This window comes from Xiphophorus couchianus, chromosome 2, assembly GCF_001444195.1.
Source record: "Xiphophorus couchianus chromosome 2, X_couchianus-1.0, whole genome shotgun sequence".
In the NCBI taxonomy this organism is placed as follows: Eukaryota; Metazoa; Chordata; class Actinopteri; order Cyprinodontiformes; family Poeciliidae; genus Xiphophorus; species Xiphophorus couchianus.
Window position 1 is genome coordinate 4,261,846 of NC_040229.1, and position 19,284 is coordinate 4,281,129.

The 19,284-nt window shown below is 47.8% G+C and overlaps 3 protein-coding genes and 2 long non-coding RNA genes across 9 annotated transcripts; 2 read left to right on the forward strand and 3 right to left on the reverse strand.

Moving 5' to 3' along the window:
* Positions 1–5,148: 5,148 nt before the first annotated feature.
* spata2l (spermatogenesis associated 2-like) lies at positions 5,149–13,206 on the forward strand. Of its 3 annotated transcripts, XM_028005891.1 has the most exons (5): positions 5,149–7,358; positions 7,747–8,034; positions 9,324–9,949; positions 10,828–10,961; positions 13,044–13,206. In XM_028005891.1, the coding sequence occupies exons 1-5, from the start codon at positions 7,056–7,058 to the stop codon at positions 13,175–13,177; spliced, it is 1,485 nt and encodes a 494-aa protein (XP_027861692.1). In that variant the 5' UTR covers positions 5,149–7,055; the 3' UTR covers positions 13,178–13,206. The 3 variants fall into 3 exon arrangements, 2 of the variants coding, with proteins under 2 accessions (XP_027861692.1, XP_027861694.1); XR_003593968.1 differs by lacking the exon at positions 13,044–13,206 and having other exon boundaries at positions 5,155–7,358; positions 9,324–10,208; positions 10,828–10,946; XM_028005893.1 differs by lacking the exons at positions 10,828–10,961; positions 13,044–13,206 and having other exon boundaries at positions 5,155–7,358; positions 9,324–10,724.
* On the reverse strand, positions 8,345–9,288 carry LOC114137571 (uncharacterized). Its single transcript, XR_003594021.1, has 2 exons — positions 8,868–9,288; positions 8,345–8,781 (listed from the first exon to the last, which is right to left on the reverse strand). It is a non-coding gene; the product is annotated as an uncharacterized LOC114137571 (long non-coding RNA).
* On the reverse strand, positions 10,281–16,377 carry LOC114137564 (uncharacterized). Its single transcript, XR_003594020.1, has 2 exons — positions 16,337–16,377; positions 10,281–10,426 (listed from the first exon to the last, which is right to left on the reverse strand). It is a non-coding gene; the product is annotated as an uncharacterized LOC114137564 (long non-coding RNA).
* On the reverse strand, positions 10,986–13,145 carry pdf (peptide deformylase, mitochondrial). 3 transcript variants are annotated; one of them, XR_003593998.1, is made up of 4 exons: positions 13,038–13,145; positions 11,828–12,402; positions 11,339–11,553; positions 10,986–11,106 (listed from the first exon to the last, which is right to left on the reverse strand). XR_003593998.1 is itself a non-coding variant. In XM_028006084.1 (3 exons), exons 2-3 carry the CDS (start codon positions 12,393–12,395, stop codon positions 11,396–11,398), a joined length of 726 nt encoding a protein of 241 aa, XP_027861885.1. In that variant the 5' UTR covers positions 12,396–12,402; positions 13,038–13,145; the 3' UTR covers positions 11,312–11,395. The 3 variants fall into 3 exon arrangements, 2 of the variants coding, with proteins under 2 accessions (XP_027861885.1, XP_027861897.1); XM_028006084.1 differs by lacking the exon at positions 10,986–11,106 and having other exon boundaries at positions 11,312–11,553; XM_028006096.1 differs by lacking the exons at positions 10,986–11,106; positions 13,038–13,145 and having other exon boundaries at positions 11,312–11,553; positions 11,828–13,030.
* On the forward strand, positions 13,241–19,225 carry LOC114137274 (uncharacterized). Its single transcript, XM_028005890.1, has 7 exons — positions 13,241–13,357; positions 13,456–13,566; positions 13,838–14,055; positions 14,175–14,276; positions 14,419–14,520; positions 16,832–17,069; positions 17,323–19,225. Exons 2-7 carry the CDS (start codon positions 13,551–13,553, stop codon positions 18,288–18,290), a joined length of 1,644 nt encoding a protein of 547 aa, XP_027861691.1. The 5' UTR covers positions 13,241–13,357; positions 13,456–13,550; the 3' UTR covers positions 18,291–19,225.
* The last annotated feature ends 59 nt before the right edge of the window (positions 19,226–19,284 follow it).

A 19,284-nucleotide genomic window follows, 5' to 3' on the forward strand; every position in this document is an offset into this window, starting at 1 on the left:
ATATCTATATCTCTTTGCTATAACCCCTTATAGTCCATACATACATAGTCTTGTACATCTGTAAATAAATATTATATCTCATAGAGCACTTCTGGATAGATGCAAACTACATCTCAGTGCTTGTACTTGTGACAGTGCAATGACAATAAAGTTGAATTCTATTCTATTCTATAACAAATTAAACATTGGTTCCGCTCCGGTAACATTTGTACAACCTTTAATAAACATAAAATATTTTACATCACTTTAACTTATCTACACCAACTTATAACCATGAAATTAACCCAAACTGTAGAACCGCCACCGATGGCAGCCACATTAATGATGAGTCACAAGTTGCACAATCCAGGCAGCACAGGTGAGCGACAGCAATAACTCCCACACCGGTAGCAACTGGTATAAAGGCTAGACATGACATGACAAACAGAATAGACGCGACAAGGAGCAGGGAACACAGGTGGGGTTAAATACACAAGGAAGGCAATCAAGGGAAACGAGGGACAGCTGAGGACAATCAAGGGTTGACGGGACAGAGACACAACCGAACACAGAAACCTAAATAAACACACCGAAAAACCAAATCCTCACAGCTAAACTTAGCGCATGTGCTACTGCGCTGCTGCTGGTTAAACTCTGATTGCTCCTCCGACTGAGCAGCTCTGGTAGCAGTCGGCATGGAAACGTAAATCACGAGCCAATCAGTGAATGCGGCCAGCAGCCAATCAAACCGTTTCGGCGCTGTCCCTGGTCATAGACATGGTTCCTGTCCACTGGCTAGGTCAGGGGTGGGCAACTCCAGGCCTCGAGGGCCGGACTCCTGCAACTTTTAGATGCATCTCCACTTCAACACACCTGAGTCAAATAATGAGGTCATTAGCAGGACTCTGGAGAACCTGACTGCACTTGGGAGGTGATTCAGCTGCTGGATTCAAGTGTGTTGGACCAGGGAGACTTGCAAGAGTTGCAGGACACCGGCCCTCGAGGACCAGGATTGCCCACCCCTGGGCTAGGTGCTTCTGGTTCTACCCCTGAACTAAGTATCTGTTCAGTTTCATGATTCACTGAAAATCTGAAAAAACAGCCGAGCAGAACCGGGCCGGTTCTGTTAATGGAAAATTAATCTGGTGGTGACGGAACTGGGACAGAACACCGGGATCGGACCACTTGGAAAAGCGCCTTTATAAACTGGAAGATGGTTAATCACCATTAAAGAGTTTCACAGAAGAACAGTCTGGCAGAGAGGACAGGAAACGGCGTCATGGCAAAACATCCTGTCGGCCTGCAGAGAAGACGCCTGCCAGGACGTCCCACCGCGAGGACCCGAGTCTCTGCTACCCAGACTTCTTCTGGTTTTCTTTCCAGTGAGGGATTCTCCCACCTGAGCGCAGCGTCTCTCAGTAGTGACGGACAGACGGAGCCTCATGAAGCTATGAAGCTTTCCAGCCCTTTGCTTTGCCCAAAGGTTCTTACTCGATGTTTCATTCATTCCTCAGTACTGACATCTGCTGCTGAAACCGTAACAGCCTTGTCACTCAGTTAGATCATACTTCAAAAAACAGGTAAATGCAACATTGTCTCAAAGTTTTCACCAAACCCATTTTTAGTAACAGAAGAGTCACTGAAATCATATTTAATTCTGATATGTTTTAGTTATGAAAATGATTTGTAGCCAATCTGGTATATGTTGACCATCAGTGACTGTGTTGTGTTTTCTTTAGACTGATTTGACAATAAAGACATTTGATGTTTTAGTGTCTTGGGAGTGCAGTGCTTGTTGGGGCATTCGCTTTTTCTTGGATTTCTAACTGGCTCTGGTCCCTTATATTTCACTACATGCAGAATTTTAGTCTTGCAACACCATTAAATCAGTTTCTGCTGAGCAAAACTGATATATCTTTGCTGACCAGACTACAAATCATAGTGGGAATTTCCAGATGGTGAGAGATTGGGAGGTGGAGGGTTAATAATTATTATTATTTAAGAAGAACTTTATTGTTAGCGATCATTTCAAAGTATTCCCAGATGTTAGATATTTTATTCTTGCTGGCTCCATTTCAGATAATCAAGTTTTTTTGTGTAGCACATTTCAGCAACAATGCAGTTGAAAGATATTTACATTATAAAACACAAAAATATAAAGACTGTTATATTTGCACAGGGGACACTGAACCTTCTCCTTGAATTCATGAGAACATATTCTGATGCGATGTGACCCATCAGACAAGATGTTCTGAGTTTGGCTGATGGTAGATTGATCAAACAGAGACAGGATACATCCCAAGTGTTAATGATCTTACTTGCCATCTTCACCAGACTTTGAATTTGAGTTTTTAATTTAACTGTAAGATTTCCAAACCATCCAATAATGCCATATCTCAGAATAGACTCCTCAGTTGCCCTATAAAAGATCAACACTATCATTATCATGTTAGCTAAATGGTGACTAGCTAATGTTAGCTACATGGTGACTAGCTAATATTAGCTACATGGTGACTAGCTAATGTTAGCTACATGGCAACTAGCTAATGTTAGCTACATGGTGACTAGCTAATGTTAGCTACATGGTGGCTAGCTAATGTTAGCTACATGACTAGCTAATGTTAGCTACTTGTGACTAGCTAATGTTAGCTACATGACTAGCTAATGTTAGCTACATGTCGAATAGCTAATATTAGTTACATGACTGCCTAATGTTAACTACATAGATAGATAGATCGTAGATAAACCTTTATTGTCATTGTCACAAGAACAACGAAATTTAAAAAGTGCCATCAGTCAGTGCATTTGCTTAAAAACAAAAAATAACTGTCTCACAATTTACACACAATGTAAGAAATAAATAACAAATAACTGAACTAATAAATAAGAACAGCCACATTCTCTCATCCATCATTTATGATGATTAATGGTTGTTTTTGATTGCATTTAGTTTTGTTATTGCTGTCGGGTAGAAACTGTCTCTGAGACGGTTGGTTCTGGTTCTGGTTGCTCTGTATCTTCTGCCTGAAGGCAGCAGTGTGAACAGAGAAGGTCCGGGGTGAGAAGTGTCCTTTGTGATGTGTTGTGCTTTTCTTAGACAGCGGTCGCTGTGCAGGTCCTCCAGTGAGGGGAGAGGGCAGCCAATGATTTTTTGGGCTGTATTCACAACCCTTTGGAGAGCTTTCCTTTGAGCCGTAGTGCTGCTGTTATACCAGACGCAGATACAGTAGGTCAGTATGCTCTCTATGGAGCACTTGTAGAAGGACACCAGCAGTTTCTCCTTGATGCTGTTCCTCCTGAGAACCCTCAGGAAGTTCAGTCTTTGCTGGGCCTTTTTTATCAGCTCCAAGGTGTTCATGTTCCATGTGAGGCCCTGCTCAATGTGGACCCCCAGGAAACGGAAATCAGCTACCCTCTCCACACATTTTCCCCCAATGGTTAGTGGTGTAATGTCCGTTTTATTCCTCCTGTAATCTATTATGAGTTATTTTGTCTTTGAGTTGTTGAGGAGCAGATTGTTCTCCCTGCACCACTGCACCAGCCGCTCCACCTCTCCCCTGTAGGCGGACTCGTCGCCTCCTGAGATGAGCCCCACCACTGTGGTGTCATCAGCAAACTTGATGATGGTGTTGCTGTGGTGGGCAGAGGTGCAGTCGTATGTGTACAGACAATAGAGCAGGGGGCTCAGCACACAGCCCTGTGGAGAGCCAGTACTAAGGCTGAGGGCAGTGGATGTATGTTTTCCCACCCTAACTCTCTGCTGTCGGTTGGTCAGGAAGCTCAGGATCCACATGCAGGTGGAGTGAGGGAAGCCCACGTCCCCCAATTTGTCCACCAGTCTGTGAGGGAGGATGGTATTAAAAGCAGAACTGTAGTCTACAAAGAGCATCTGCACATAGCTCCCCTGCTGCTCCAGATGTGACAGAGCAGCATGGAGGGCCGTGATCACAGCGTCCTCTGTGGATCTGTTGGCTCTGTAGGCGAACTGGTGGTGGTCAAAGCCAGGAGGGAGAAGTGCTGTGATGTGACCCCGGACCAGTTTTTCAAAACACTTCGTCACCACAGGGGTTAGTGCCACTGGCCGGTAGTCGTTGAGGCAGGAGATGTGAGGTTTCTTGGGTATGGGGACTATGGTGGAAGATTTCAGGCAGGATGGGACTGTAGACAGGGCTAGGGACTGGTTGAAGATGGTGACTAGCTCATATTAGCTACATGACTGGCTAATGTTAGCTACCTGGTGACTAGCTAATGTTAGCTACCTGGTGACTAGCTAATGCCAATATATCATGTTAAGCTTGTTAACAAGGGTAGGCTACTAATTTCGTTATCTATGTTCAAAAGTGGATAGTGCTGGTTACATTTACTTTAGTAACTTTTTTGGGGAAACTACTTATAAGAATAATTTTAATGCACTACACTTGATATTAGTCTTTTACTTGACTAATATTATTTATACTCTTGCTTGATTAGACTGATTTTGCCTAAAGAAATTGACTTCAGATAGGAAACCTTAGATTTCTGCAATATATGAGCTAATGTTTGTGTAAATTTGAGTATAATTACTCAGCATTTTATACATGTCACTGTTTATATCCTTTCTGTTTATTTTGTATGAATAAACATGGTTATTTTATTTGAAATGTTACATAAAGGTTTGTTTACGCATTTATATTAAAGTAAAACCTCGTTTATTCTCCCTCCCCCCAATGTGTTACATGAGGCATTCATACTCACATAGCTCTTCGCCTGACCTTTGACCTTTGTTGACCCTCAGGGGATTCAGGTGGACCAGCAGCAGGTTCTGGGAAATACCCAAAACAGGTGACAATGTTTACCTTATCGGTGACGAGGCTCCTCCCCCTCATCCTCATCCTCCTCTTCCTCCCACACAAAGTGGGTAACTGAAATATAATTAATGTCTTTTTACCACCAAACCCCTGAAAAAAAAATAAAGAAAATAAAGAGAAACTTTATTCATTTATATCCATGACAGAAAACTCAGACTGGATCCGGTGGGTGGAAAGTAAGGATGTTCCACTCATGAACAGGAGGTGGCGCTGTGCACCTACAAGTCGCTTGCGATCCTCTAACACAGAAAGGAAGAAGAAGAAAAAGATCTGAGAGGTCCAGCGGCAGGTGAGGTTCTGTTTCTTCTTCTTCTGTTTGGACCCATGTCCGAAGCGTCCGCCTCCACTTGGTGTTAGAGCCAGCGCTGGCTTCAGAACCGAGACTTCTTTGAGGAAAAAGGAGAAATGTGTTTTGTTTTGAGAATTACTGAAAGCCCGGGTGGTGTCGAACCTCAGAATTAAGGCGTTTGGAGTTGACCAAAACCGAGCTTTTATTCGGGGCGGGTCCGGGACAGGACCGAACTTTACTTTGGATCAACCTTAGAACTTTAAACGGCGCTGAAGTTAGCTTCCGGTTCGGTGGTTCATTAATGGGCTATTTCACGAGTTTAAGGAATCAGGTCTACTTTTGACTATCTAGAGTTTTAGTCGAACCGAATTATTCTACTGATCCCTCAGATTCTTGAAAACATGGTTTATGGTTTGGAAACGTTTTCATTTATCTGGAAATACATTTTTTAGCAATTAAATGAGCATAAACGGAGTTGAGTTTTAAAACCGCAGAGCTGGGACCAGTTGAACAGGGACCAGTCCAGTCCCAGTTAAGCTTAGGGTTGATCTGCATTGATTCTGCTGGCTATAGCGGCAGTTTATGAATGAAGGAATGAGGAACAACTGGTTGGTTCTGAATGACTGACGCTGTTAAAGAGAAAGACAAAAACCGGAACAAAACAGTTTCAGATTGGTGGCATTACATCAGGGTTGGACCTGCAGTGTGGGTCCAGAGCAGCACAGTTCTGGTTCTGATCCAATCTGCACCTCTGATGACAACACAAAAATACCCAGAATTTCACTGGTTACCTGCTATTTTATATCATGTAATCAGATATAATCTGGGCTTATTTGGGCTGGTTTCACTGCGGCTTCAGGTTCTGTCTGACCCGGTCCAAAAAATGAACTAATTTCTTCCAAACCTCAGACGGTCAGAACCTTCTTCAGGTTTCCTGCTTAAGTTTCATTTGAGCTCAAACTTTAGGGTAGATTTTGGCAGTTACATAAAATAATGATAAAAAGTAATAAAGAAACAACACAACACACATCGTAGTAAACAGAAGGAAAAATGCAACAAACAAAAGTTTTTATTCTTAGAATCTTATTTTGAACTAGAGCTGATTTTAAAAAACATTTAAAAAATACAACAGGAAATAGCCCTTTACTGCCCCTCTGAATCACAAGCTAACTTCAGCGTTGAGTTCAGGGCACTGAAGTTAGCTTCCGATTCTGAAATTCAATTTTTACTTCAAAAACAGCAGAAATAATTTCTGTAAGGAACTGCTTCAGGAAGAACAACAGAAAAGCTAATAACTTTACACAGAGACAGATTGACCTGTTTGATTATATTTAAACGTCCACTTCCGGTTCATAATGTCCCTGTCTGGTTTTATTAATTCTGGATTTATTTTCTTACTTCTGATGAAAGCTGGTGGAGAACTGGAAAGACAGGAACTGACATCATCACTGATTAAAACAGTAAAAGTTTGGGAAAATGCCCCATAGTTTTAATCATTTTCACAAATAAAAACCTTAAAAATATAAATTAAGATGTTTTAAATAGCTATTTATTATGGTTGTGGCAGCATCATACTGTGGGAAGATGGGCAGAGATAATCAAAACACTCAGATGAGACTGGGGTCAAAGTTCAGCTTACAGCAGCCAGAAATATTATGGTTCAATTCAAAGCTCATTCATGGGTTGGAACGGCCTAGTCAAAGTCCAAACCTGAATACGTTGGAATCTGTGGGAAAACGGCTGAAGACGCCCTAACCCCAGAGGTTCTGCAGAGTTCTGACTCAGACAGGAGGGATATAAAAACACTCCACACTTTTCAGATTTCATTAGTGATGAATATTAAAGCCACGATCCTCCTCTTCCTCACGATGAAGGTCCACTCGCTGGGTACCGAGTTCGGGTCCTGGTCCCGGTTCTGATATTCTTCTCGTCCCTCAGAGATGCGCGGTGTGGACCTGGTTCGGGCGTACGACCGGGTTCTGGAGCAGCAGATCCTGAGTCGGGGGTCGTGCCGGGCCTGTCAGGACGAGGTGTTGAGGTCAGAGGTCGAGGGCCTCCTGGCGACCTCCGACCCCCGGGAGCTGCACAGCCTGGGCCTGGAGCCGCTGCGGCTGATGGAGGAGGTTCTGGAGGCCCGGCGCGGTCTGGGTCTGCGTGGCCTGGCCCGGACCTTCGAGGTTCTGGAGCAGGCGGCATTGAACCTGTACCTGGGCCCCTGGAGGGAGGAGTACCGGGTGATCAAGGTACCGCCGGACCCTGGAGCGGCCGACTGACGAACAGTATAATTATTATTATTTACTGTCTATAACAATAATTTATTGTTCAGAGCCAAAGTGCAAACCGACAGTTCCTAAAACGATTCCTTTGCTTTCATCTGTAATGATCCAGATCTGCTAAGTTAACATTTTTCTCCCACATGTGAACTAACTTTAACTAAAAGTAGATTTATTCAGTTTTATTAAAATCTGAGCTGTGTTTTGTGAAGCTGCACTCGCCTCTAGGGGGCGCCCGATGTTCTTAAAGGCGCAGATTGTCATGGAGAATTTTCTAAACTGAGCCAATGTTAGCATAAAGTTAGCTTGAAGCCTCCTCAGCCTTTAACGTTGTGGCGTTTCATCTGCTTTGGTCCAGATGTACTCCGGTACCTTCACCCACTGCGTCGCTCCGGTACTTTCGGCGCCGCAGACCGAGGAAGTGTTCGGCCTGCTGGGGTACCGGCCCGGCCCGGCCCAGACCCGGTTGCTGCGCCTGCAGCCTGCTGGCGGCGTGGCGGCGCCGCGGGAGCTGCTGTGCCTGGCCTGCGCCTTCTTCCTGGCCCGCTGCGAGTGTCACCTCCTGCTGGCCGCCCTGGGAAAGCGTGGCGGCGCCCGCTGGGAGCTAGGCGTGGTGCGGGAGCGGCGGCAAGGCCAGCGGCTGCAGGTACAGCTGCTGAACTTTGACCTCAACTTTAATGCATCACCTTGTCTCCAGGTCTCATCTTTATTTACTCTGATTTCCTTCCAGGAGCTTCTTCTTAGACAGGAATTTCAGCATTTAACTGAAAAACGATTAAAGTATTTATAGCAGATGTTTCTCCTGAACCATTAATCCAGTTCAGCCCGGTTTGCCTCAGAACCTCCAGGTGGAGCCTCACCTGGGGCTGACCAGGTGGTTCTAAACTGTAACCGGCCCTTTAAATATTGCTGACACGATAAAACCGCTTCCATGATTGAAAACATGAACTACTGTATTTGTTCTGTAAACACAAAAGCTTTTAATAATAAATATTCACAGAATATTTATTATTCTATAAATCACAGAATTATATAAATTCCACGGAGCATTGTGGTTTTTCTCAGTAATAATTGGGTCAAACGCCGGCGCCATCTTATGACATCATCAGGTAAGTCAAACCTGAAACGACTGATTAACGGAAGCGCAGGGAGTTGATCAGAGCGATTTCTCTGCTGTTTTGGAGGAAGGATCCACATCGAGTGATGAAGAGGAGGGAGTCGGAAGCCATATTTAGTATTTATTGATCCATAAAGTCCAGGAAGTGACGATGACTCAAACGTTTCTGGGAAGAAGAAACGGTGAAGGTTTGGATCTGAACGTCTGTCTCCTTCTGATAACCGTAAATATCTCAGGGTTGTTTTCTTAGGGATTTTCACTCTGTGTTCATGTTGTCTGTAGAAAGAAAGCAACAATATATTATATTTTAACTATTTACAATTAGGCTAATGAAATTATTTACAGAACTTCAGCTTCCTCACCATGGATACGTTTGTCTCATTTTTACAGGGACTCGCACACAAAAGTCAAAAGGTTTTTAGCTGATGAAAATACGGAGCAACTGTTTGCTGGTAGACATGGCGGATACACGCGCAGTTTGACTGCTATGTTTTGACTTACCCTGATTATGTCACAAGATGGCGCCGCTGCTCTACTTTCTGTAATCTGTGAGAAATATTTATTATTAAAATCTTTAGTGTTGCAAAATTAAAGCAGCAGTTTGTCTTTTCAAATCATTTTGTTGTGTCAGCGATACTTTAGGAGCTCCAAGTCTGGAAATGATGGAGGACTGCAGGTCAAAGGAGTCTGACCTTTGACCTGCAGGTGTCTGAGCTCAGCTTCTGCTATGGTTTGGTTCTGGTCCAAGTTGGTTTTAAAGGCCCGGTTCTTCTTCTGCCACTGGAAGCGATTGAAGCTGGATGTTTGTCTTTGGACAGGTTGCCATTGACAACACTGAGCGGCTGCTGTCTGTCCCGGAGGACGCAGAGGGAGAGTTGGACCTGTACCGGGACGACAGCACGGCGCCCCCTGGTGGCCAGCGGCGCAGCAACGGGCCGGTGGCGGCGCCCCGCAGCAGGAGGTTTGGTCCGGTCGTTCCCCCGCCGCTGGAGGCAGAGAGAGGGCGACCCCATGACCTCTGCGGCTGTCTCCGTGCGCCTCCGCTTAGTCTCCAGCGCTGCCTGGACTGCGGTGTCCTCCATGACATCACTTGCGTCCACCTGACCGACTGCAACCTGCAGCGCCACCAGGTGGAGCCGGCGAGCGGCGTCCCAGAGACGGGGCCGGAGTGTCCCCGAGACGCCGTCCCCGAGGACACGGCCATCTCCGGTGACACCGCCGCCTCTCAGCCAATCAGCTACCACTGTGAAGCGGCCAGCGCCAACCCCCACCTGCTGTGCCTCACCTGCAGAGCTGTCCACGGCGCCGCCTGTGTGGAGGGCAAGCTGTGCCGCTTGGCCCACCGGACCCGCTGCCTGGGGACGTGTTCCTGCGGGAAGTCCTGCTGCGGGACGCCGCGTGTCCTGTGCCTCTACTGCGGCGACGAGTTCTGCAGGGACTGCTGGTACAAGAACCCGCTGACCTGCGTCTGCGGACGCAGCTTCCACCTGTCCACCGACCTGTCCACCTCCGTCTGAGGACTTCCTGCTCTTCGGGCTCAATGAGCCGAACCTCAGTGCCTGAGAGAGCAACACGTTGCAAGTTCACTTTGTTGCAGCAAACAGGAAGGGCGGGACGGACCGCTGTCAGTCCCCTAGCTTATTTGGAAGCGGGACCATTGCACTCCGGAAGTGAAGGGGGCGCCATTACCTACATTATCCACGGTCTCCCATTTTTATTTTCTTTTGAAATCTGTGATATATCTTCACTTTTAGGAAGGATTTTCACTCTCAGCATGTATTTGAACTTCTGTCTTTTATTTTCTTCAGCTCAGCTCACAGTTTCTAATAAGTTCTGTAGCTTTCTGTGAACTTCTAAATCGGCTCCTTAGTCGCATCTTTTCGGGCCTGATACTGCCTCTAGTGGCGTGGGGTGGTAACAACTAATAAAATTACATTACTAAATCAGAATACCACAGGGGGGCGGACCTTGATGCTCCTACTGCCTTTTTTGAGTATTTTTTTTTTAAATCTGTGCGTCAGGAGGCCTGCTTGTGCTTCTCAACAACAGTATTTAGCTAAAAATAATTTAGCAAAATGAATGAGTCTGGCTGTTCAGAGGCCGGGCCCATGGAGGGGGCGGATCTACGCCTCTATCAAATTATGGGCAAGAATATATTTTTTTCCAACATGCATTTGTTTGTGAATAAAACCGTACATCTGATGTTGAAATTAGAAAAATCGTTTCTATTTATTTTGCTAATTGTTCTCTAATAGCAGAAAAACTGACGACCCCAAATACAGAGAAAACATCTGGCTTCAATTTCATCTTTCTGCCCCACAGCTGGGCTAAATGGGCTGGAGGTGAGCGTCCAGCAGAGAACAGCTCTTCATGCAGGGCCGACCCAAGGCGATCAGGGCCTCAAGCAGAACCTGACGGACCGGACCCGATGTTGACCGGACCCTACCAGCACAGAGGTAAAGAACCAGAAGAACCTCTGGTTTCAGAGTTTGCTTGGTTTCACTTTTCAGAAAATCAGAGAAACGTTCCTTTATTTCTGTGACGAGAATAGATCCACACAGTCAGTTCTGATGGTTCTGGAGGTTCTGATGACTCTGGTTCCTGTTGGTGGAAAAAGTTCAGTTTGTCAAAGAAAGGCAACAGAACCTCGGACCCATCAGGGGGTTTTATATTCCAGAACCTGGACCTCTGCTCAGTATCTGCTCTCAGTTCTGGTTCTGAAACATTCTGGTACCAGCTGGGCCAGAACCGGGTCGAGTTCAGAACATCTTTTGTGCTCAGACTGATGAAGATCAGATTCAGCTCATTTCATCTTAAAGAGATTTTATTTGACCTGTTTGGTTCACCAGAACCAGGGTCCAGCTCTGCGTATGCCCGGGGCCGGCTGGCGCTACTCGTTGTGCTCCTGCCAGTTGATGTTGACGAAGGTTCTGGAGTCCATGCGGTCCAGGTACAGAACTCCGTCCAGGTGGTCCATCTCGTGCTGCAGGATCCGGGCCGGCCAGCCGCTCGCCTGCCAGGTGACCTCTTGACCTTTCTCGTTCAGGCCTGAAAACAGGAAGCAGAACCCCTGAATGCTCCATTATTAATTTCCTTAAAGTTCCGATTGTTTATAGAGTTCAAAGGTCATTTCACCAGCCAGAAGTACCATAAATCTACTCCATCAGTAGAATTCAACCAATCAGAACCGATCAGAACCAGCCTCCTTACCTGATCGGTTCTGATGCTTTGCTACATTAAAGAGGACGAAATGGAAACATTTCATGGGTTGATTTTCTCCTGAACCAGCAGAATCCGGTTCTGGACAGGTTGCCAGACGTACCTGACACTTCCACGGATCGGAACCGCGGCACGGCGGCGGAGAAGCCCGAGACGCTCTCGCAGGCCTCCTGAGACAGAACCGTGCTGCTGTCCAGAACCCGGAGCTCCGGGTTCAGAAAGATCCGGAGCGGCTGGATGGAGAGGCCGAGGGCCCGCCGGGCCGCGGGCGGAACCGCCTCGAACAGGTTCCAGGGATACTCCAGCATCAGGATGCGGAGCGGCACGCCCACCTGCGGCGCGCTCAGACCCACGCATTGCAGCCTCCTCATCACTGTCACCATGGTTACCAGAACCCGCTGGATCTCCGGGCCCGCTATGGCCGCCGGGTCCACGCCGGCGGCCCGGCAGCGCAGGACCGGGTCGCCCACCTGGCACACATGGCTGTAGGGGGGGGTTGGAGGGGGGCGGAGCTTCCGCTTCATGTACTGCAGGTAGGAGCGCACCTTAACGCCGCTGGACCAAGAGCGACTGCAGGCGGATCGGACCAGGACTCTGCATGAGGAGGAAGCGGTTCTGGACGCACAGAACCCGAATCTGGACCAGGCGAGCAGAGCGGCGCTGGAGGTCATGGTGACGCTGGAGGTCAGGATGGATCAGGACAAAAGGGATGTTAAAGTCACAGAAGAAGAAGAAATGGGAAATGTTCAGTAGAACCAGAACCTTCTGAAGGCCACCTCACTGTTTACACAGATCGGGCATAACATTATGACCACCTGCCTGAATGTTAAGCCAGGGCTGGGCAGCCCACGCCTGCAGAGTTTAGATGCGCCTCTGCTTCAACACACCTGAGTCACATAATTGAGGTGATTAGCAGGACTCTGGAGAACCTGACTGCACTGAGGAGGAGATTCTGCTGTGTTGGACCAGAGAGACAGCTGAGAGTCGCAGGACGCCAGAGGACAGGGATTGCCCCTGTCTTAAGTCCAATAATTCCCACCCACTTACAGCAGCCATGATGAAGGGTCATCAGCCACTGTACTTGTCGGTGGTCATAATGTTATGCCTGAGACATGTATTTCTGATTTAATCAGAAACCACCAGTTTAGTTAAGCGCACCATTAAACCCCGCCCGCCCGGTCTGTCTGGTACATTAAAACATGCTCTCCTATCCAGCAACTCCACCAAGTATTATTGAGTATTACCGCTGCCGCGGTTTTAGTCTGAAATAAATGACGTATTTCCGTGTCAGTGGTTAATAGACTTCCTGTTACCTGCAGGTCCGCTGATGCTGAAGCTACCTGAGCTACAAATATCTCAGTTCTGGAAGGAGAAGCCAGGACAGAGGAGAGGCGCTCCCTGTGATCACTTCCTGGTCTACCACGCATGCGCAGCACGATTCACTTCACAATAAAAGCCTATATTTGGACCAAGGTTTTCAAACTGTGGCTCCTGTTCTGTTCCTGCCGGTCATGGTTCTCAAAGGAAATGTTGGTGTCAACTAATCATATAATTAACTGAAATTATTATTTTTCTCCCTAAATATTTACACTGATTATTAAAACTCTGGACTTCAGGAGATTTTATTTTGAAGGTAAGCGTTGACTTGGAAGCGGAAGTAGTTCGTTTTTAAATCCAGATTCAAGCAGACTGTGAGGGATGCTGAACTTGTCTCTGCATGTCCCGCTGGAGGTGGAGGAGACCGGGCTGCCGGAGGACCTGTGGCCCGCAGAGAGCAGCTGATCCGGGCCGGGTCCACCCAGGCTCTTCCGCTGATCTACAGAATCATGGCGGTTCACCAAGGTAGGTCCAGCTGACGGGACCGAGCTGTTAAAAGAGGAAGCTGAATAACTTCTGAATAACGTCTGGAAACTTCTGGAGAAACACCTGCTAGAAAATCCTGATGCGTTTAATTCAAAATTAGCTGAAAAAAAAGAACGTTGGAAAGTTCTGGACGTTTGACTGGAGAAGGTGAAAGTATCTGATCCAAAGTTCCCTGCTGGCCACCACTGGACTTAGTTCCTGTTAACCGAACCGCAGCAGAACCTGATCAGAACATCTTGTGTCTCCGCAGTAGTCTCCGGCGGGACCGAGCCGGATCTTCGGCCCCTGAACCTGGAGGACTCGAGGCGGCTGCGGGTCCTCTCTGCCCAGGCCCTGTCCATCGTGAGGAACCGGGACGTGCAGAACTTTGAGACGGTGATGGCGTTCCTGGACGCGACGCACCGCCTGCTACCCGGGCTGGTTCCCGCCATCAAACACATGAAGATCCAGTTCGGCCTGAAGACCATGGTAGGACGACAGGAGGGATGGTTCTGAAGGTTCTGGTTCTGTTGCAGGTCGTCATGCGGATGCTGAGGGAAGGCAGAGGGATGGTTCTGGTAGTTCTGAAGGTTCTGGTTCTGTTACAGGTCGTCATGCGGATGCTGAGGGAAGGCAGAGGGACGGTCCACATCGTGTCCAGTATCATCCGGTTCTTCCCCAACAAGCTGCCTCAGTATGAAGATCAGTGTGTAAGTATCTAACCCACTAGAACCAGCGGTGCCGGTTCTGTTGAATTGAACTGGAACTGGACTGCTGACCGTTAGAGCTGCTTTTGATCCCGGTCAGAGGTTGTTGGTGCGAATCCAAGAGCCGATCCTTTTGCTTCCATAGAACCAGAGAGAAATGTTCCTGATGAGGAAGAACCAGGCCGACTTCAGACGCCTGGCCCAGAACCTGGCCTTCACCAAGGAGAGGCTGCAGGACTACATGAAGGTCAGTAGGACCCAATAGGACCCGACTGGACCTGTTGATTGGATTAAGCCTCAGCTCCACCTCCATCTCTGCTGCTGGTTATGTCCAGCAGGGGGCAGCACAGAGCTGCTAAAAACCCTCGTATCTCAGGTCAAAGGTCAGGTTTGTGCCATCTTGGAAAGGTCGTCCGCTCCACTCAGTGTTATATGAGTGATACTCAATGAAGTATCAGAGCATTTAATCAATCATAACTCACTAAATACTCAACAGATTTTCACACTTTTTTACTGGAAACCTCATTCAAACAGTTGTCATGGCTACATGTGCAAGGACACTTATTTTAAAACATATTGATATATGGTTCAGCATATTTAAATATTCTTAGTGGGGAAAACGGAATAGAATAGAAATAGAATATTGATGTATGATGAGCATTTTACAAGGCACACAGCCGTTCATAATTTTTTCATATATTTAGTAATATCAATACATCCATTTTCTGTCCACCCTTGTCCCTACTGGGGTCAGGAGGAGCTGCTGCCTCTCCAGCTAACGTTCTGGGCGAGAGGCGGGGTCACCTGGACAGGTCGCCAGTCTGTCGCGGGGCAACACAGAGACAGACAGGACACACACACACACACACACCTAGGGAGAGTTTAGAGAGACCAATTAACCTGACAGTCATGTTTCTAGACTCTGGGAGGAAGCCGGAGAACCGGAGAGAACCCACCATGCACAGGGAGAACATGCAGTCCCGGGAATCGAACCCAGGACCTTCTTGCTGCAAGGCAACAGTGCTACCAGCTGCGTCACTGTGCAGCCCAACTTCAATTTATATTTATATAAATGTACAAACACAAAATAATACAAATATAGAAAAACAAAGATGACCCTGATCAAGAGAGAATACTTACAAACATCAGCAACGTCCTCAGATTTAATTTAAGCCCTGTTTATAGAAATCGGGTAAGAAATAAAGGCGCTACGATCATTTTGTGACAGATTCCTGCTCATCCCGCATTGGAACAGCCCCTTGAGAAGAGACTTTGTGTCCCAGGAACTCAACAGCAGGCAGACCAAATTGGCATTTGAACCCGGGTTCACGATCAGGTCATCGACGAAGGTTCATGTTGTTTTCTTCCGCAGAGGGACTAGCCACCAATATATCGTCCAAATAGGGGTCACTTCAACCGGACCGAGACCGAGACTTTTAGGTGGATCGGAGTTCGCTTTTTAAGTCCGTCTGGGAATTCAAATTTGCATTCTGACCTCCCCAAAAAATCAGAGTTTCTATACAAACAGATTAGAGATTAGATTCAGGACTCTAATCCTGGGTTGGTCTGAATGCACCCCAAGATCCGATGTGAGATTCATTCTGTGCAGTGAATCCGTTTCCCACTTCTTCCTCACATCGTGTCTTTAGGAAACCTTCAAAACAAAACCAGGAGATTTGGGAGCCATCTTACTTTTGACAAAGTGAAAGAATTAAGTATTAATAATAGTCTTTGCCATCTGTGTAAACTTTGCTGGTGAATGTTTTAACATGTGATCTAACTTTTACAATATATTGTTCAATTTCTAATGTAGGGTCTTATGTCAGATAATCTAAATCAATATTAAGAAAATAATTAGAACTTATTCCTAAACATGAATTCTTCTTCATGTGTAGGAAAGATTTTCACTCTCAGCATGTATTTGAACTTTTCTCTTTTATTTACTTCAGTTCAGCTCACAGTTTTTAACAGATTCTGTAGCTTTCTGTGAACTTCTAAATCTGCTCCTTAGTCGCATCTTTTCTGGCATGATACTGCCTCTAGTGGCGTGGAGGTGGTAACACAACTAATATAATTACATTACTAAATCAGAATACCACAAAGGTATGAGTCTGCTAGTGGTCTGTCCTCGCCCCTTTCTGTTTGCTGCAGCGACGTCCTTCTTGCTTCTTCTACTGCTTTGGTTTTAGCCAAGTAGGAGGGACGACAGCTCCAAGATGGCTGCTGTATTTCCTGCGCCCGAGCAGCCAATGAGGGGTCTATTATTAAAAATAAAAATCTGCGGAGAGCTGGTGGAGAAGGTGTCAAACTTCTGTTTCCTGGGAGTTCATATCATGGATAACCTGGCCTGGGATGGAAACACAGCAGAACTGACAAAGAAGGCCCAGCAGAGACTCTATGGTTTCTCTAATGACAATAAAGATTATTATTATTATTATTATTATTATTATCATGTCTACAGAGTCACTGGCTGGTGTTAGTCCATTGTATGACTGAGCCAGAAAGCCAATGATTGGATGATTACACAAGCCAATGAGAACGATTGTTGTCGTCTCCAGGGTGACATGGAGGAACGCTACGGTGAGCGCTACGCCCAAAAGGTGGAGCAGCGATTGCTGGTTTACCTACAGGAGCTGCGGAGGGCGCTATCTGCAGACACCTGCAGCGGCAGAACCGGGCCGAACCAACCCCAACCTGGTCTCATTACTCTGACTCAGATGATGAACAAGCAACATCCTGAGGATGAGGAGGAGACGAGCTCACCTTCATTAGCTGGGAGGAAGCTGCTGCTGTGTGGTGAGCAATGACCGCCCTCAGCTATTGGCCATAAGGTGGCCATTTTGGAGAGGTCGATCGCTGATTCAGTCGGTGTAACCTGGCAGATGTCAGATAACCTAAGTATATGTTAGATTAGCCGAGTGGGATGGACTCCCTCTTCAAGATGGCCGCCACCTGTCCTGCCAATGCGTGGTCTACTCTTTAATATGTTGAAAGTATTCACACCATGACCCTTCCAGCCCGGCCAGATGTCTCTGTTTCTGTCCTCCAGACGCTCGTCCCTCAGAGACGTCCCAGCAGGGACGGCCTGGGCCTGATTGGATCCTGCAGATCGGTTCTGGTTCCAGTCCAGATGTTGGGGAACCCCATGGTCCAGAGGACAGAACAGGACCAGGGACAGTGGAGGAGGAGGACGTCCCTCCGTCCCCTCAGTTCTGCTCCAAGCACCAGCGCTGGATGGACAACTTCCTGAGAGGCTGTGCTGAGGACGACCCGCCCCCGGTTCCGTCCGACCCGACCTGGCTGCCGTCCGACCCGACCCCGGTTTCGTCCGACCCGACCCCGGTTTCGTCCTCGGACCAGACGCCGTCGGACCTGGTCTCGCCTCTGCCCAGAACCTCAGAAGGTTCTGATGGACCCGTCCTGCTGGTTCCAGTGGTCCGGCTGGAGGACGTCTCGAGGGGACTCGGGTCTAATCTGTCTCAACCCGTTTCTGCGATTCTGGTCAAAGCAGCTCACTGTGGTTCTGGTTCAGGTTCTTGGGCCCGCCGGAGATCGGTGGACCAAAACGTCCTGGAGCCTGCAAGTTCTGGCCCGGTTCTGGGAGGACAGACTGTCCCTTCCTCTGACCTACAGAACCGGGCCTCACAGGTTCCGACTGACCCAGCTCAGCAAGGTGTCCATCAGAACTCCATCAGAATCCATCGTGAAACCCAAACCAGCAGAACCGTTCAGTACAGATCCCAGCCAGGTTCTCCTACCGGCTCCAGAACCTCAGCCCTTCTGGGCCGCTTGCAGCCGTGTGTGGTTCTGACCCGACTGAACGCCAAGCAGTGCTGCTCCTTTAGCAACCAGGAGGTCCGGCCCGGCCCGGCCCGCCGGCCCAGCAGAGATCCAGACTACCGGCCTCACGTCAACAGGAAGAGATTCCTGTCGGAGGTCCGGAGGGTCCGGAGGGTCTGGTTCCCTCTGAGGAAGGGAAGGAGAGTCCAAACGGAACCGGGCCGGTTCTGGTTCTAGACTTTAAATACAGTAATGAACCTGCTTCGATGATCTGACCTCACAGCAACGGGTCCAATCAGTACCGGTTCTGACCTGGATCCAGTATCAGAGTCCTATTTGATCCAGTTCCAGCAACCAACTGGGTTTACTGGGAAGAGAAAACACATGCCGCACTTTTAAGGTGGTAAACACTGACCTTCCTCTGCTTGGTGATGGTCCAGAACCCTGTAGAACCCGCCTTCTTCTAGTCTATCAGGTTAGGTTAGACCAGTGTTTCTCAGTTCCGGTCCTCAGGCCCCCCTGCCCTGCATGTTTTAGGTGTTTCCCTGCTGCCACACACCTGGATTGAATCTATGAGTGATTAACAGGCTTCTGCAGCACTTGATGGCTGCAGGACAGGTAATGCAATCATTTGGATCAGCTGTTCTGAGATGGGGGTGCAGCTGAAACATGCAGAGCAGGGGGCCTGAGGACTGGAATTGAGAAGCACTGGGTTAGAAGAAGAAGCAAACATCGTCTCAGGTGTCAGAACCAGAACCTGGGTCGGCAAAGTATTCACTTCCTGTTCCGCCTACCCGACGAACGGCGGCCAGTCAGGAAGAGTTGATCTGAAAAGTGTGGCATGCTTGTTGTTAAACACCAGAACCTCTTCAGAACCTTGTGACTGCATCATCGTTGCTATGGTGGTGGCCCCTCCAGAAGCTGCTGTTGGGTCAGAGATGATTTCTTGTGGTTCTAGTGGTCCTGGTTCCGGTCCATTATCAGTGTTCTGTGGCGTCAGTGTGTTTGTGTCGCATCATATTTGTTCCCAGGATTCAGAGGTCAGAGTCCGGTCGGTTCCTGCGGGGAACTGGAGAATGGGCCAGGTATCGACCCGAGGTTCTGTTTGCGCCGCGAGGTCGACGGCCGGCAGAGAGCAAACTGTTGCGTCATTTCATCGGAACAGAAGCGGGTCGGGCAGCGGGTCGAAATTAACCCCCGACGGGCCGGGGAGGCTAGTTAGCCTCGTTAG